The following is a 19,983-nucleotide window of genomic DNA, read 5'->3' as shown; positions in this document are numbered from 1 at the left end:
TGTGTTTAATCTTTTGTGGGTAGAGTTAACATAAAAAAGAAGGTTGAAGGAAATTATTAAGCAAGAACTCTTCAAAAAGAAGATTTGGAGAGAATGAGATAGATAGTGATGATGAAACATGCGTACAAGCAGAGTACAGTATTGAATAAAAAGTGGGAAATATAATAAGGAAAGAGCATATAACATCAAAGCAAGTCAAAAGAAATTCTAGGAGCATCTTTTGTAAAACCCCTTTAAAAAGAAAAATTACTTCAGAAGAATAACTTTGGTAGCGTGACAGAAATAACTGATTTAATGAATGACACCTTTCTCAGAATACACTATGTCACAATATGTATTGAGACAGTAGTATATTTCAGAGAAACCTAAAATGCACATACTTCATGTGGCCTAGTTGGCCAAACGGAAAGCATCTCTGCCCTCCATCCAACAGGTTATGGTTAAAATCCCATTGTGGCATGGATGTCTGTAAAAGTCTTTAGGTGGTATGCAATTTTTGTTGTCCAGTTCAATCCCATTTACTAGAGGCCTGACGCAGCTTGAAAAAGTTCTCTGGAGTGAGATTTAATAATTCTTACTCCACTACAAGTAATATGTATCTTTTAACATCATTATCATTATCATGGGAATGACATAACGCCTCAGTAGCATGTAGGTACACCTCTGACCCCTTTTAGCATACTGTCCAACTGTTGCCATACTGTCTGGCCCATACTTGATGTTCCTGTTTGTCTCAAAAAGTGTTCTAATGGATTGAGAATGGCACTCTTAGCAGGTCAATCAAATTTGTCCACATTATTTTTTGCAATCCTTTCCCTAATAGCACCCACAGGATGATATAGAGTTCTGTTATGTTGAAAGAAAAATGGTTCTCCATAAAACTGCCAATGTAAGATGTTGTATTATCCAGAAGTGTTGCACATATGTTGGCATTTATCCTCCTTACAATTACAAACTGAGTTTCCACCAGGAGCAACAGCTCCAGACTATTACAAATCTGCTAAATTTTCACAGATCGAGATAATGTACTTGGACTGGTTTGATTTGTTTTATTTGGATTTATGGCCAAAGCAACTCAGGATATGAGGCCAGTGTATGTCTGTCTGTTAATTGCATGAGTTCTAGTGGCCAGTTTGCCTGCTTTGCAGGATGAAAAAATCTGAGTTTCTGACAGGAAAAACCATGCCACCTCCATATAAGATTGGCTAACTCTCCTTTGGTGAGTTAACCAATCCCATTTAGGAGGCAAACAGGATTCAAACCCAGGTCTTTCCAACCAAAGAGCATCATTGAAACTAACTGAGCTATGGAAGCTTTTGGACATAAGGTATTCTAGGTATCTGCCATACTCATCACACTCACCCTTTCTATCAGAAAAGGATGTAGCATGGACTTCCAAAACTTTTACGAACTTATAATGTTATTTAGTGCAATGTTGATAGTAATAGTCTATGCCTGACTTATGTAGCTATATAGAAACCAAGACTGTCCAGCTCTAAACACAGTGTTCTACTGCTCAACTGTTGTTGATTCTTTGAACTTCTGATTGACTGTTTCTACATTGGACTATTGAAGCCACACCAATCTTCTGAGCATCCTGTAGTACATTGGATGTTAGCTTTTTGAATCATTTGTATGTTTCTTGGCCCTCTCATATTTCTAACATGTGATTTTAGACAATGCAATCTTTTATCAAATGTCACAAACAGATTGGCCACTGATAATGCATCCTATGATAATGTGTTTTGAAACATGTACATTCTCCTCATTACTTTATACTGTAATACAGACCACATATGATAACAGGAATATTCCTATCAGTATGCTTCATTCTAAAACAGGTGTGTCCCTGAAAGGGCCACCATATTATTACAAACCTCTGTATTAGAGATAGTTGTAGCAAATATTTTTGGAAGGACAAGAAATTATATTCTGGGTTTCAACATTATTTTACCCGAGTGTGGGCATACAAAAGTTGCATGTGAAATATCTTCATGACTAGGTTACTTCTGTATAAACAAGAATTTCTTGTCAGGTATAATTTACTGTTTTTCATAGAATAAAACTTGAGACAACTATCTGTAATCCAGAATATTGTAATAATATGGTGATATATGATTTCACTACTTGCAAATGAAAACATGACTTCTTCCACAACTGATATGACTGATATGAAGTCAACTGCTTCTACATATTTGTGAAGATATTTCACACATGAACTTTTTTTTCTTTTTTTTTTGGGGGGGGAGGGGGTAAAATAAGGATGCAAACAAGAATACTGTTCTTTGTCAAGTATAATTTATCATCCTTCTCAGTGAGAAAACTTGCTACAAGTTTTGAATTCTATAAATAAATAAATAAATAAATAAATAAATAAGCATTTTACTCCCTTATAGGAATTAGGCGAGGCCATTATACCCTATCTAGCTTTTGGAGACTGAGTGGGCAGTTTGCAGTAACAATATCTTAAAAGAATATGTAAAAAATTACATAGTACTTTAATGAGTCATAATGCTGATAATAAAGAAGATTTGATTGTAATTACAGCATAAGAATTGTCTCTTATTCAGAAATGCAAATTACAAGTAATTTGCATTTCTGAATAAGAGACAAGAGAATTTCTCCCCCCCCCCATTACGGTATTAGTACTGGCTAAAATTACAGATGAGGCAACCAAGGCTATGAAGAAAAATATTACATCTTTTTCAGCTCATCTGTTTTTATAAGATGGAAAATCTGAGTTTCTGTGAACTCAGATCAGAGATACAATTCTATCTTCTTTATGAGATCAGCTAACTCTCTTTCAGATGAAAGTCATAAGGGTTCTTCATACCTAGATGGAATTCAAATTTAAGGTGAGTAATTGTTACACCATTCTTACTAATGAATTTTCATTATAGTGAACTATCTATTATTATGAACTGGTTTTCTTTGGTCTTATAATTCATTGCAGTGCAAGTTGATTGTAATAATTGTCATGATTGGTGAATAACTTGTTTTTCTTTTTTGGCTTTGTATGTGAAATTTTTTCACAATACAATGGGAGATAGTGATGTAAAAACAGTCATAATTTAAAATTATGACTATTTTTACAAATTGTTAGACCAAAGAAAACCAGTTCATTGTTGGCACTTAAGATGTGCCTGTTATTGATGTTATTTTGTCAAAATGAAATGTAAAGCAGTTAATGCTAACGGAGACGACACGTCAGCCATTATACCTAACTTCCTGCTTGCCACTTTCATGGAGTATGCATGCTCGCCAAGGAGTTTGATAGGAATATCAAAGAGTTTGATAGTAATGGAAACAACAAGAGAGCATTCAGTATGGAAGTAACGGAGGGAAAAAACTAGGGAGAGCTAATGGAAGTTTAAGAACACAGAGGCAGGAATTTTGTTCTTATGAAGTTTATTTAGTTTTATGTGACAGTGGGAGGAATATTAATTCTATTAATTGAATATTAATAGAATTGTGAGCCTTTAAAGTGGAGGAGTTAAGACTATAAATAAGTATTGGTAAATAAAAGAAAATATTTCAATTGACATTCTATAGGAATGTTCGAGGAAATGCTGATTGGAAAATTTCACCTGTCTTAAGGATGCCGGGTCTATTTGTTATTTCTACTGGAAAAGGAGATGGAATTTAGCAACTTAGATAAAGCAGTAGAAAAAACTTTTTTTTGCTGGTACAAAAATTAACAAAATTGAACTGCATGAGGTAAGAGTACTTATACTTCGGTGAATTCAGAATATCTATACTTCAGAGTCAGGAGGAATAATGCGTACTGAAAAAAGAGCCAAAAGTCTTCACAGGGAAAATACTAAGGACAGTGATCAGAGCTTGCTCCACCTTTACTACGAGTTGCCCGTCATGAAAGGTTTAGTGTATACTTGTATCTGCCGAAACTTTTATAGTCTCTGTATTCGGTGTGAAACTCTTGTAGTTTCTATATTTGGCTATGAAATAATGTTGGATTCAATATCCACTTAATTGGAATAATGTGTGCTACATAAGGGTGATGAGAAAGGATTCTATGGAAAAGAAGAAGAGAATCTTATATCTTCGGAAAAAGGCCTTAACAAAGAAACTGACTATGAACATTTTGTTATTGTGTAAACAAGGTGTTTAGTCTAGTAGACGTGATTAAGTATATGTTAAACAAACCAGTAATAGAATGAGTCAGAGAATGGATGATCTCTAAAGTAAGTTTATTTTAAAAGGCCTTGGATCCAGTTAATTTTGTAGTTAGTGTAATTTTATTTGAAGTGTATATATTGTTTTTGTTTTATTAAATGTGTATATTTTGTATTTGGTCTTAAGTCAGTGATTTTTCAGATTCTGAAAGAAACAGTTAAAAGACATTGCACCCATCGGAATTGAACCCTTGTGTATATAAATAAAAACACTCGGAAATAGAAATAATCATTATAGAGAAAATCTCATAACAAATGAGGATTGATAATAATTAAATAATAAATAATCCCTCTTTATAACAAATAGCTACAGAAATTTAAATTCTTTAAAACAGCAATATTAGAATTATCATTACTTTTTTCATTCTTTAAAAAAATAATAAAATAATTGTTGTTTGTAAATGTGATATTTTTTGTCATTTGGTTATACTTTTTTATGATAATTAAGAAATTAAAAAATAAAAAAAAAAAGATTAGTTTCCTATGTTTTCTGCTTCCATGGTATACACAACCGGAAGAAAGTCAGTTTCACTGACTAGAGAAACTTTTCTAAGCCTTTTTTCAATCAATTCTGAGTTACATCCCCCTTCCAGAAAATTGGATTTTTAACCCCCAGAACTCAGAAAAAGACAATAATACACCATACAGACAATAATATACTATAAGGATTTAGAAATATGAGATGGTGGCATTTGTCTGCCATACTATCACCCTGAAGTCTTGAAAAATCTGTTTCTAGATCTGAATACAACTACTGTCAAGAACAAAGAATTGACTGACTACTCACTGATTTTCAAAATTTAGGGCAAAAAAAGTTTCGCTTACTCCCTTTGTGAATAAAAAGATTAGCTGGTAGTGTAATTTGCAATAAGTACATCATCACTTCCTGTAGTGATCTTGTCTATGTAAGGATAGGAAATGTTGCTGGGTTGCTGATTTTGGAAATTTCAGTTATTCATAAAGAAACATAAGTTTCCTGAAAATTCTGAGATTTTAACGTGTTCACAATAAATGCAGTAGTAGGTTTGTAAATTTATTTTTCTGACCAACGTGAAATTCACTGGTATCAAAAACAGCTTTTTTGATACCATGAAATGGTTTTATTAGAATAAAACCATTTCTACCCCAACAACAGCAATATATCAACTTACTTAGAACTAAGAACGGTATTAAAACCATACTAGAATGAAAGTAATTTTTCTATTTTGTTTTTAAAAGGCAAGCCTTATAAAACCTAAGAAACAGTTTCTATTTATCCAGAGTAAGCTTATTTTTAGAAACATTCCTGCCTTAAATGTGATTTCAACTTGCAGCTATTTCAGTAGATAAACAGAATCAGTGACTTTTACTAACTAAACCACTGAGACGGGCAGATTACTTTTGTGATTGCTGGCATTATATCTAAACTTTTACTTTGGGTATCCAAGTTTTCCAGCCTAGTGGCTGAGGAGATAGTTTAGTGGATACCAGTCAGTTCTGGATTTGAATCCTATTGTGGTAGGCATTTGTGTAAGAATTTAGGTGGATATTTCCATTATCTGGTATGAAACCATCCCCAAAACCATGTTTACTGGAGGCCTTCAGTACTTTGAAAAATCACCTTGTTTGGTCTCCAGAGCAGTGTTCCCCAATTATAATCTTGGACCACTACTCTAGTTAATTAACTCTTTGTCCCACCCAGAGTCCTAACATGCTATAGGTTTCAAACCTTTTGTGAGTGAGATTATCATATACAAATAAATAAATTTTAAAAAAAGTGAAAACAAAGAAAAACAAATAAAGTAGGAATGATATGAATGCATCCACTTCGCTGATCAGCCAAAAAAAATTATAGTAATTGTATCCATTTAAAATTGAATTGCCACACCCAACTTTCATTCCTTCACCTATTATTTATTGAGACCAAGTTAAACATTTTTTTTTATTGAATTCATATCATCCATTAACAGATGATATATAACTTACTGATGCTTAGAACAAAATATAGAAGGAAGGAAACAGATTATTTAGGTACTTTGCTTACAGTATTTCAAATGAAAAGCTTTTGGTAAGTCCTCATTGTTAAGGTATGTGCGTGCATGCATACGCACACACACACACACACAGCTCATTGTATCATAAATGGTTATTTTCTTTCACTTGCAGAAGAACAGCATTATAAAGTTTATAATAAATCTACACAATAGTTTCAATATTAAGCAGGAAAATAAGTCATAAAAGATACCCAAAAAATTTATGAAGAGCAGCTTCTGAATTATCAACTGATGCACTTTTCTTGATTAATGAGGAAAATTCTTGTAGAAGCCATGGTAAATTATCAGAATTATCTTGAATTAATGGATTTGCAGACATTATCATTTCCTAAAATGATACAAAAAAAAATTATTGCTGGCATTATCCATTTCAATGACTGTAGCAGAATATACAAAAATATCAAGTTTTGATCAATATCTTTCTAATTGTTATTACATTAGAGAATGATCTGGTATTATCATTGTACTTAGAACATTGTACTTTGGGAAACAGAAAGAGCAAAAATAGCTCATATATATATATATATATATATATATATATATATCCCATGAAACTCCTTAAGTAACTGATATGTTCCTACATATTCTCTCTCTCTCTCTTTTCTATATATCAACCAAACTTGTAACCTACCAACTTTAATCTATTTTATAGGGAACATTCTTTACATCTGTTATATTTCCATATTTCATGTTTCTGATAGTTTTTTTTTGCAAGTATTAATATGTATTCTTGACTATTCCTGAATATGTTCTACTCCTATTCTGTCACTGGTTATATCATTTAGCTGTTTATCAAAGTGATTACTCAAGATATTCAGAATGTCTTTATCTTCAGTTTTTATGTCACCTTTATCATCCCTGATTCCTTTTACAGCACTCTTTTTTTCAATTCCAAAGATTTTTTTTTAAAATTGCCACCTTATGATGTTTAATTTATATCTTCATATATATATATATATCTCCTGTTCACTCACAATTAAGCTATTCTCTCCTATGTCCTATATTTCCCACATATAAGCAGTAAAAAAAGGTGGATCACCTTATTATGAAAATACTGAATCAGAGATATATGTAGAAAGTTTTTTTTTTTTTTTAAATACCTCCTGCTCACTCACAATTAAGCTATTCTCTCCTATGTCCTATATTTCCCACATACAAATAGTAAAAAGGTGGATAACCTTATGAAAATACTGAATCAGAGATAGATGTAGAAAGTTTTTTTTAAAAAAAAATACCTCCTGCTCACTCACAATTAAGCTATTCTCTCCTATGTCCTATATTTCCCACATACAAGTAGTAAAAAGGTGGATCACCTTATTATTAAATACCGAATCAGCGATAGATGTAGAAAGTTTTTTTTTTTCCAATTTCGTTACAAAGTAACTTTTAACTTTTATATGTAGTTAAAAGGTAGATCACCTTTTAACTACATATAAGTAGTTAAAAGGTGATCTACCTTTTAACTACTTATATGTGGGAAATATATACGATTTCTGCATTTATTTAATCTTTGTATCTTCCTGGAGCTATCTACCAATGATGAGACCTCAATAAAGGTCAAAACTGGTGTGGATAGGACTCTTCACTTAATGCATAGCAATATACAAGTCTGAAAAGAAGTGTGCTTTGTATTATGGGATACTAAGGTAACTGATGAGGTCAAATGCTTCTATACAAGTAGCCTAGTTGTGAAATTACTTCAGATGCAAACTTTGGTTTGCTTACAATTCGGTAAACTGCTAAACAAGCACATAATTTCTTGCCAATTTAATTTACTCTGTTTAGAAGGAATGTGAGAGCAGAGGTTGTGTCACTCAGAAAGAAAAGAAATACTAGCAAAACAGGTGGTTGCTGCATAGATGGTAGGAACAAGACCAAGATTTGGATGGACTGATGCAGTTAAAAGTGTTTTAGAAGACAGAAATGCTAGATGTGACCATATTGGAGACTTGAAAAATAACAGATTAATCAGGAAGAAAAGTGTTAACAGGAAGCTGGTAATAGTGCAAACTTAATCATGTAGTACTATTATAGCATCTTGTACACCCCTTTGGGGGTAGTCATCTGAATTTGATGATTAATGGCCAAAATCAACTATGGATTTATTAAGTCAGCTGATATTTTGCTGGATTCAAACAAATTTCTTTAGAACACGAAGTTTCAGAAACATGTAGGTGCTAAATTAAGTATGTAGCAGAAATATTCAAAATGAAGGAAATAAATGAAAGCAATAAATAGTTGCTTCTATTTCTAGCAGCAACCTAGGCTGCTACTAGAAATAGAAGCAGCCTAAGTTGCTGGATTAAATGTCTTGAAGGACAGCAAAAATGAAGCATTTTCCTAATCTCAACAATTATGACTCCAATTAAGTTACCCAAAATTTTGAACTTATTTTATGAATGTTAATCGAATGGCCCAGCTGCAAAGGGCAACTGATAAGCCTTCAGTTCTTCTTTATCCCAATATTTATACTTATTTGTAGTGAAGTGATTCTGAGTGCTTAGAGCTTTGCAAAGTTACCACTTTGAATCGAACAAAATATCTGCAGACTTAAAGGCTTAGCTTATTTTGTTCAATTATGCTGTTGTTATTGTTGATAAATATCTCAAAAATTACAAAGAAGCAGTGATGCTGTCATTTTGAAAGTTTCAGCACAAACCAAGAAACTTAAATGTACACTACTTCCTAGATCAATTTTGTCAATGACTGAAGAAAATCTGAGACTTTTATTTTGAGTTTTAGCCCAATGGCCCAGGATGCTGCTATCAATAATTGCAAGGGGAACTTGATAAGACTTTAGTTCTCCTTCATTTTACTACAATTTGAATATTTCCATTATATACTAATATTATTATGCAGGTATCATCATGGAGTCAGAAAAACTCATTGTGAGAGACCTACACTAACTTTCATACACACAATACCTACCATAGCTCTCCTTAAACTCATTCACTATCAGTACACTCATAACTAATTCTGGCAATCCATTCCACTCACTGACCACTCTCCAAGCAAAAAATTTAGTCTGAACACCCTTAATAACCACATGCTTACATAACTTCCAGGAAGGACCTCTAGTTATTGCTCTATTTGTCATATATTGAAAAATTTCCTTAGTAAATTCTGAACCTCTTTAATAACTTATAAGTTTCTATCGTATATATCCCTCTTTTTCCTCCTATCAACTCAATTTTGCAACCCACACACCTACAATCTATTTTCACAAGAAGCAATCCACAGGCCTGTCACAAACTTGGTCACTTGTCTCTGCATCTCTCCACCATATTCTGATCTCCAAGAAACCCAGGTGACAAAATCTGTGTCAAGATGTTGCCAAATCACAGCCTGATAAAGTGGAATAATAACTTTCTTATTTTTACTTGTTAGTAGTGTTTTTTCAACGTTCCAGTAATCATTTGAGCTATATTACAAACTTTTGCAATATACCCTCTGAACTTCACTCTCTGTCCACCATTACAACCAAGTCTCTACTCTCATCAATTTCCTCCAATCCAGAACCAGCAATGTGATACAGAATATGTAACCTTTTCAACCCAAAGTGCATAACATTAGATTTTGCAACATTAAATCAATAATCATTATCCTTGGCCCACAATGCCAATTTATTCAAATCATCCTACAAGACATCTACATCACCTTTATTGACTATTGCCCTCTCCAGTTTTGCATCATCAGCAAACAACAGAATATCCCTTCCCCCTTTCCTAAATCTCTTCTTATATTTCACATATAGGAAGAGATTTAATAAGACCCTTATTCTCCTAGATTCCATTCAACCATATACTACTCTCTGTCTGTCAGCCACCTCCTATTCATGCTACCAACTTCATATGCATTTCGATTTGCTCCAACTTTCATAATACTTTTCCATGTGGTATTCTGTCATATGCCTTTGCAAAGTCTTAATACAATGGTCTAGTAGGCATATTCCTTATCTAATTCTGCTGTCACTCTATTATAAAACATGAGTAAATTACTAAGGCAGGGGTTATATTTTACAAAGTCATGTGCCCACCCTACAGTACCGTATTCCTATCCACACACTACTGGATCTTACTTCAACCAACTTTTCTAATACTTTAACCACCATTCCTGAGGTATTAACTGGCATGTAATTTGCTGTTTCTGTTTTGGAACCACCTTTATGCAATGGAACTGTTGTTCCCCCTTTCCACTCCTTTGTAACTGTGCTAGAGATGAGACTTACAATGATCAATTTCATCACAGGCACTGCCAGTTCTCTTAATTCATGACATGCCATCTGGTTCCACTGCTGTATTCACATTGATATTTTTCAATATGCTGAGCATCTCCATCAGCAACTGCAAAATCTCCACCTGGATGATGATCATCAGCATGGCCTGTTCCGGCCTTAAAAGTCATCATTGAATCGTTTAAGAGTATACTGGTTTTCTTTTTCCTAATGGCTTGTTTTGGTAATCTTTCTGTTTTCATTCTTTGAACGTGTTCCATCCATCTATGTTTATATTTTTTAATTTTTTCAATTACTGGTTCTTGGTTTAATTCTTTCATAATATCTTCGTTTCTTTTGTGATCAAATAGGGTATACTTTGCAGTTTTTCTCATAAACTTCATTTCTGCTGTTATTAATCTTTGTTTGTCATTTTGTTTTATTGTCCAGATTTCTGTTCCATACATTAAGACTGGAAGGGCTAATGTATTGTATACTTTTAGTCTGGTTTGTTTTTGAACTAGGTTTGGTTTAAATATAGAGTTAATTACACCTGTTATTTTTAAATATTTTGCAATTTTTACGTTTATATCTTTTTCATTTTCGTATGTGATCATACATCCTAGGTAGTTAAATGAATTCACCTGTTCTAAGATCTTGTTATCTATTACTATTTTAGTTCTTGCTGGATCTTGTCCTTTAAAAGCCATAGTTTTTAATTTTTCTGTTGATATTATCATACCATAATCTTTGGCTATCTCATTTAGATCTAAAATAGCTTTCTGTAAGTTATCTTCAGAATTTGTAATTATTATTTGGTCGTTGGCAAAAATAAGTGTTTAAGTTAACTGTAGGAGAAAGTTTAATTCCTTGATGTAAATTTTTATTCCATTTAAGTAAATATTAAAAAGAGTTGCTGAGAGGGGACATCCCTGTCGGACCCCTTGGTTTATCTCTCTCGTATATGATAGCTCATGATTTAATCTTATTTGTATTTGATTATTTTCATATATACTTGTGATAGCTTTTAGGATATTATTTGGTATTTGTCTTTCTTTTAATATGTTAAATAATATGTTTCTTTTAACTTTGTTAAATGCTTTTTCAAAGTCACCTGGATGATACACCTTTGAAAAGCAATCACTCATTAACTCAACATTTCATTTGCTTCTGTCACCTTCTCCATCAGCATTGATTAAAGTCATCTTTCCAGTCATTCCTTCTCTTATTTGCTACATAATGAAAAAGCTCTTTTGGATTTACTTTGCCTGATTAACCTATTTTGTCCTAATCTGATTTGGTATTTCTTTCCATACTAGTTACCCTTCTTACTTGCACTTCGTACTGCTCATGAATATGCTGATTACCTTTTTCTCTATGTTCCCACAACAATGTTTTCTTTCTTTCTTTCTTTCTTTCTTTTTTTTTTTTTTTTTGCAGCCTTTTCTTTATATCCCTAATCATCCACTTAATCTCCGCTTGGTTTATCCTCCTGACTATGATCTTGCAGTCTGATATTACTTTTCTGAAACAATTCCTGACTGCTCCCCATGCACTACTAACATTCTTTCCTAGCAACTCCTCAAGCCATGCCACTGCTGTAAGATGCTTCTGAAGTCTGTCATAATTACCAGCTTTATAGTTAAATATAAACCCTTTCTTGATTGAGAAATCCACATGATGAGCAACTTCCCAAAACAAGACTGTATGGTCACTCTCCCCTATTGGAGGCAGAGTGTCTAACCTTGGTTATGGGTGTATGTCTGTTACCAGATCCAGCACTCTCAAACCTCTGGTCTCCTCTGTGATATAATGTTTCAGGTAATTATCCCTTAGCAACTGTATAAAAATTCCACTTCCATCTTCTCCTCCTTTCCTCCCTCTAATCTACTAGGGTGGTCTGAAAAGTTCTCGGCCTCAACCATAGATGGTAACACTATTGGCAAGATTTTTTTTTTTTTCTAAGTTGGTACATTTGTCATAAGCATCCATATGAAATTTCAAGTCATTCTATCATGTAGTTTGTTTTATACAGCTGTCTGAAGCAAAAGTATTGTCTGCATTCCTTGAAATGGATAAAATTGAGTATCGTGCAGTTATAAATTTCTTTGTAAAAGAAGGTTTAATGCCAAAAGAAATTCATTCGAAGTTCATAAAGGCTTATGGGCACTCTTCTCCTTCATTTTCGACAATTAAGAAATCGGCTGCCGAATTTAAATGTGGCCATACCAGCCTTGAAGATGATCCACATGAAGGACGTCCAAAAAGTGTAACAACACCAGAAATCATTGATCAAGTGCACGATATGGTATTGGATGACTGGAGAGTCCAAGTGTGTAAAACTGCTGAGACTATAGGCATTTCAAACGAACATGTAGGACAACCAGGTAAAAGATGGGAAAGGAAAATGAGATGAGATGAGGTGTAGGACATATTTTGCATGAAGAATTGCAAATGAAAAAGCTTTGCACAAGATGGGTGCCTTGCTTACTCCCAACAGATCAAAAACGCACTCGCATGAAAATCTCTGAACAGTGCTTGGAGCATTTTAACAAGAATAAAACTGTCGTTCGTCGATTTATTACTATGGATGAGACTTGGATTCATCATTATACCCCAGAATCCAAACAGCAGTCAAAACAATGGAGAGAAGCCGGTTGTTCAGCATCAAAGAAGATAAAGTCGGTTCCATCAGCAGGAAAAGGTCATGGAATTGGTATTTTTGGATGCTAAAGGCATTTTGTTTATTAATTATCTTGAAAAGGGTAAAACAATAACTAGGGAATCCTTTCTTTGAGGCTTACACGGTGATTAGAATACATTTTGGAAAATTATGGAGACAGCACGGCAGTTGCCTCCATCACCTCAAACACAGTAGTTGTCTCCATAATTTTCCAAAATGTAATAACCAGGGAATATTATTTCGATCTTTTAACCAGAAAAGATGAAAAAATTCGTGAGAAAAGACCTGGTTTGCAGAAGAAAAAAATCATCTTTCATCAGGACAATGTACCTGCCCACAAAGGTGTTTTGGCAATGGGAAAATTAAGGGATCTGCTCTGAATTGTTTAAACATCCACCCTATTCCCGAGATTTGGCACCCTCTGACTTCTATCTCTTCCCAAAACTAAAACTTTTCCCTCGCTGGTCAGCGTTTTTCTTCAAATCAAGAGGTGATTGCAGCTGTAGAGGGGGTATTTTGCAGATCTTACTGAGAACCACTACAGGGACGGGATAATGGTGCTGGAGCATCACTGGAATAAATGCATTAGTCTTAAGGGAGATTATGTTGAAAAATAAAAATAATTTTGAAATTATAAATTTGTTTTTTCATTTTTAGGCCGAGAACGTTTTAGACCACCCTCATATGTCCCTATTGGTAAAGTTGCCATAATGCTCACTCAGCTTACACTCATTGTGCTAATTTGCTGATGCATGACATCTACATTTTCCTGTGGACCTCCTGGTCTATAGCAGCAACCAATAATACATTTTGATGTATAGGCTTCTATCTCAACATCAGATAGCTTCAAATGAACCATCTCCTCCCAGACCTAAAATCCTCTATAAATTCTAATTTTACTGGTTAAAGTTCTTCAGCTGTCAATAATTCCACACCCTCCTATCCTATTCCCTCTATCCTCACTGAAAATATAATACCCTTTACATTCTATCCCTCTAATTATACAATTTTCTGTGAACCTGGTCTCACTGATAGCTATAATTTTTGGCCAATTCGAGCTGACCACTGCTCAAAACTCCTCTCCTTTATTTCTGATACTTCTGGTATTCGTGTACATGCATTTCAACATCCCCTTAAACCCACAGTTACTCTCGTGTAATGTTATCACCATCCCACTCAGATTTGAATAAAATATTGGTATATTCATTAATTGCCGGCCTGTTTGGCTGAGTGGTTAGCGTGTCCGCTCTCCAGCCAAAAGGCTGTAGGTTCAAATCCTGCCGTGGGCATGGATGTCTATGAAAATACTAGTGGTGGTGGTGGGCAGTAGATGGCATTGTTCTAGTTGTCGTTGATGATGCAGTTCGCTGTAGTTGTAGAGTAGGCGCCCTTCCCCGATCTCTCTGGGGTTTCATGTAATAATAATAATTTTTTATATTTGAGCATCTCAAAAGATTTTATGACAGTGTCTCCCAGTTTGTAGCAAAATTAATTAATCTATTCTTTGAAATTACATTTGTTTCATAGAGAAGAAACTGTAAAGGGGATCTAATACACAATAATTGATGAGCTTTGTATATCAGTGTGTACCTTCCATGATGAGTCTTTTTGACTCCATGAGAGTCTGGTGTCATTGTCAACAACAGGTATTACTTTTCATAATACCAACTATGATTTTTCAACATATAGCAACACAAACCTCTAATCTACCTACATCCATCAGAGGTATTCTGTGCTAACCTTTTTCTCATTTTTGGACATTTTTTCTCACACCTTGTATTTGAAATTTGTTTTAAAATGTACAATGGTTATAGCTTCAAAATGATAAAATTCATTGACATAATATTAAAATAGGCATATATTATAATATACAGATCACAGTTTTAAATCAAATCAAGAAAACAAATAATTCTTGAATAATATAAGCATGTAAACACAAGAAAGATATTTAATTAACCAAATATTTCGGTCTGGAAATAGCAGGCCATCTTCAGTGGCACTACAAGAACTGTTTAAAAAAAAAATACAAGGTGGAATACTAACAATAGATCATTTAAAAATAGAACAAGCCGTGTGATATTTACTAAGTATTAAAGGGAATATTTTTAAGCAGAGACATGATTGAAATAAAGATATTAATTAATAATATTAAATAACATAAAATTAATATGAATTAATGAGTTATCCTGATTAGACTTTCCCAGATTTCTGATATACATATACAGTCATTCCAATTCAGGTTAGGACGATGGAGTAAAGCCTCTATGCTTTCTTTGAATAAACGTTCACATTTATAATGGGATCTAGGTAAGAGGCGAGTTTTTGATCAAAGGATGTTGTGGTTAGTTTCAATCCCGTGCTGAGCCAATCCAGATTTTTCAGGTTTGTTGTGATGAATGGAGGATTGATGTTCTTGGATTCTTTTTTCAAGAGAACGTCCAGTATATCTATATAAAAAATCTGGGAAAGTGTAATCAGGATAACTCATTAATTCATATTAATTTTATGTTATTTAATATTATTAATTAATATCTTTATTTCAATCATGTCTCTGCTTAAAAATATTCCCTTTAATACTTAGTGATATAACATCATGCAGCTTGTTCTATTTTTAAATGATCTATTGTTAGTATTCCACCTTGTATTTTTTTTTAAACTGTTCTTGTAGTGCCACTGAAGATGGTCTGCTATTTCCAGACCGAAATATTTGGTTAATTAAATATTTTTCTTGTGTTTACATGCTTATATTATTCAGTCTTTATGTCACAAGTATCCTTAAAACATCAAATAATTCCTATTCTCTTCATACGTTGCATAGTTTTATACTTACTTGTAAGTATACAAGTATATGAAAATATGAAGGAGAACTTCCTTTATTGGAGAAAAGTGCTTTAAATATGAGAGAAAAAGCTTTTCTTAAGGAACCTTCACAACCACCACTGTTAATGCATAGTGGGATATAATGACAATGGATACACCAGTAAAGATATTCCAATCTACATAAAAGAAAAATCGGGCATGTATTATGTTAGAAAAAGATTTGTAACTTCATAAAATAAAACATAAATCAGATTTCTCATTGTAAGAATGTCATAATTTAATTATGTCCAAAAATTGTATGGAAGGTATACCTTTCAGCTGCTGTGAAATCATTTTCAGGAAAGAAAGCAAGTTCCCACTGCAACCAGTCTTCCATACTAAGCTGTAACATAAAATACAATATATATATGCCACTAAAACAGAATGTACTTAAAAAAGAGAAATCTAATTTGGACAACTACTAAGTTGTTGAAAAAAAAATCATTAACTATGGTGCATATGACAGTTTGATAAACAATTAGTTACCAAGAATAGTGTTTTATTTTATTTTTTCATGTGAATCTCACTCAGGAAAGATTAAATGGACTGCATTATAGGTGTGACAATACAACTGTAAGAAAAAAGAATCATGACTGGAATTGTTACAACTATAATTCATGAATGGAATAGAGAATGCAGGTGAAAATGTGATGACAGTGTAACTGAAGACAGAAATGAAAGAGATTAAAAGTGACATGATTGAGAGAGAGAGAGAGAGTAAAAGTGATGATTAAAGGAATAATAGTATCATGGGTGTAAAGAATGAAGAGCTGGCCATAATAAAATAGTGCATTTATGTGGAGTGATACACAGGACGAAACAAGAGCTGGAGTGCATGCAGAAACATCAGGAGAGTGATCCAGCCGAGAGCAGAAAGAAAGAAGTGTGAGAAAAGAGAAATGAATGCTTGACTAAGAGAGAAAAATTAAAGAGATGGTTTTGTATGGCGGTTCTTTCATAAGAGGTGTGATTGGTGAGAGGATGATAAAATTGTGGTTCCTGGGTGCAAAAATTAATGATGTTAGCAAGGCTATTAGAATGCAAAAGTGTAGGGGGAAAGAGTTGATTGTTTTGGCTGGAATGAATGATTTGAAAGGAAGAAAGTATGGTATGAGAGAGGACATGACAGAGTTAATGAAAGTTGCAAAACAAAAGAGTGAGAGAGTTAAGCTAGTGAGTCTGCTGCTGCAGTAAGACAGAGATGAGCTGAGAAGGAGGACCATAATAGCTAATGAATCGATGTGTAGGTTATGCAGTAGGAATGATGTGGAATTTGAGGATGTGTGGAGTGAGTTTGGTGGATGAAAGGACTTATGAAAGAAGGATGGTTTGCACCTGAATGGATTTGGTGTTCAGAGTCTGGAAAAAGTGTTGAATGAAGTGAAAGTGGATGTGCAAAATCAGGGCAACTAGAGCTTTTAGGGTGTGTGTGTGTGTGTGTGGGTGGGGAGGAGAGCTGTTGAGTGAAAATACACAGACACCAGTGAGGTAGTTGATTGTAAGAATGTGCAAAAAATGCCTAAGTCAGTATTACTGGTAACACATCAGAATGGGATAGTTAGTATACACTGTATTAAATTATAGTATAAACTGGGACCAATTCTGTCCTTGTGTACAACAGTGAAATTCTTTAAGGTAGGGTCCTCAATGAGTTTTAAATATGTTTCCTGTTGACTTGTGTTTCTGCAGTTCTGATATTGTTGATATTCTAGTGAAATCTATGACAATTCTGTAAAATTTACAATTCTATTGTAAAAATTTTTCATATTGCTTTAGCTTTCTAGATTTGTCTGATTTTCAGGAGGCCGAGAGCTTACTTTTGTCAGGTTTATATTTATCAACTGATTCTGAGAGGTATGGATAGCCAGTGTCCATCTCTTCCTCAGAAAATATATTCAATCACATCATTTGATGTCAGGATCAGTACACAAGTTTAATTTACTTGTACTGCATACTGCAGTATTCATTTTTTCTGTGGAAGGGTCTAGTGGTTTATTTTTAAGTGATATAAATGTTGCAATAATTTTTTTTGACAAGCGAGTTCTCATCAAATGGAATCATTTTTGGAATTGTTTCTGGAGTGAAAGTGTAGGCTAAGTGATTGATGTGCTCAACAGAGAAGCACTCAAGGTCATAAAGTTCAGGTATAGTGGAATGATCAGATGATAGAATAGACATATGAGTTTGAAATGCTATTGATATTTTCTTATTTGCCACCTTCTCAGCATATGAGAATTTCAGGACAGGTGTGGTAGTAGTTAACTTCCTTTTTGCATCATGATATGATATATATCGTTCTGGTTTGATCTTTTGTTCTTTATTATCTTTCCACTTCTGACATGCATAGGAGTAAACTGGATGATCTCTCTTGACAGTTGACATATTTAGCTTTGAAGAGAAAGATTTGTTATCATGCTCTTTACTACCACATAGGACACATGTGGTAAAGACACAACAAGCAGTTTGGGCAAGTCTATATTTCTGACATTTAAAGTATCTTAGAAGAGTCTAACAGTAGAGTTGAAATACCATGCTTTTACAGATGATGGAAGCTTAGGTATGTGAAAAATAAGGATGATGTTCCTTGTTGGAACCAGGTGACCACCCCTATGTATTAGATGCACATCATACCCGTCACTCTCTGATCTTTGAGCATTGAACATATCTCCTCATTAGGAAAATCAAGAAGATCCCATTCCTGTAGAAAGTATTTTCACTTGGTTATAAATTGAATTAGAAATGCTAAGAAATTATATTGTTGTTTAATTCTTTATGCAAATATAAGCAAAAAAAAAAGTTTGTGCATAAAGTATCTTCACAACCAGGCTAATTGTATACAGAAGCTAATAACTTCACATTAACTGTCTTAGTATCCCATAATGCAAAGAACACATTCTTTTGGGTGTGCATGATGCTATGCAAAAACAAACTACTCATTCAGTATGGTTTCTTGGGATGTTTGTCCTGAGATATTTGTTTAAGTCTACTGCTAGGTGGTAGACTGTAACGGGGTTGGAATATCAATGAGCCTTTGGCTTACTCATTTTGGTCTTCTGGTAGTGCGTTACAAAAAACTTACCTGTTCACTATGGTTTTGGAATGTTTATGTTTTGCAGAATCATTCAATGTAGTCTACTGCTTGGTGGATCTGGATGGATAACAGCATTGCAAAGAATTTTGCAGCCTTTTCACATAGGTAAGTTTTGATCTCAGGGATATCAACTTCTCAGTGAAGCTGTATGTTTATTAGGAATCATGGTGCATTAAATGCTATTCACAAATATTTGTTTTAGAATGTCTGTAGTTTACTAATATTTGAATCTGCTGTGTGACTTCAAGCAGGTAGCACAACATCAGGACTGGCCTGATCTGCATCTTGCATAGCAGCAGTTTGAGTTCTGTGCTTAGCCAGCTATGATGATTCAGTAATGGGTATAGCTGCCCCATTTGCTTTTGAGTAGACATGATTGATGAGTTGTAAAGTGAAGCCTTTTATCTATTTGTACCCCTAGGTATCTGGCTACTGGTTGCCATGGAATGGCAAACACAACTTCACCCTCCAGGGACACTCGTCTTCTTTCAGATAGCACTGAAGTGCTCTTGTCTGCATTAACATCAATTTGTCATTTTTTGCATTATTGTTCTAGTACTGAGACTTCATTTTCAGTTTATGTTTTGCAGTTTGTCAGTTGTCAATCTAGATCAAGGTGGCGGAAACTGTGCGTGGGATGTCAGCCACATAGACAGCAAAGAGTACAGGTGATAGCAGGTAGCACTGGGAGACTCTTTCAGTGGTTGCATTCAGATGATCTAATTCCCTCTAGCCTCACTCGGAGTTTAAGATTGCTGAGGTGATATTCAGTAATTTTGACCAGTTCCAGTGGGAATTTGGCCTGCAGGAGTTTGAAAAGAAGCCAACCGTGCCATATTTTGTCGAATGCTTTGGCAATGTCCAGGAATATTGCCCATGTGTTGCTGTTGAACTCTATGCTGTATTCCACG

General features: G+C 34.0%; 1 protein-coding gene across 1 annotated transcript in view; it reads right to left on the bottom strand.

Moving 5' to 3' along the window:
- LOC150092333 (Fanconi anemia group A protein homolog) overlaps positions 1-19,983 on the bottom strand; it is a 388,676-nt gene that overhangs the window by 63,159 nt on the left and 305,534 nt on the right. The window contains exons 28-30 of the mRNA XM_090415063.1: positions 16,254-16,324; positions 15,953-16,118; positions 6,418-6,554 (exon numbers count right to left, since the gene is read on the bottom strand). Coding sequence (XP_090271189.1) covers positions 6,418-6,554; positions 15,953-16,118; positions 16,254-16,324 — 374 coding nt within the window. The remainder of the gene's footprint in view (positions 1-6,417; positions 6,555-15,952; positions 16,119-16,253; positions 16,325-19,983) is intronic.

This window comes from Typopeltis vanoorti, chromosome 26 (genome assembly GCF_054136105.1).
Source record: "Typopeltis vanoorti isolate ZY-2024b chromosome 26, IOZ_Tvanoo_1.0, whole genome shotgun sequence".
NCBI lineage: Eukaryota > Metazoa > Arthropoda > Arachnida > Uropygi > Thelyphonidae > Typopeltis > Typopeltis vanoorti.
This window is presented reverse-complemented; position numbering and strand designations above follow the sequence as displayed.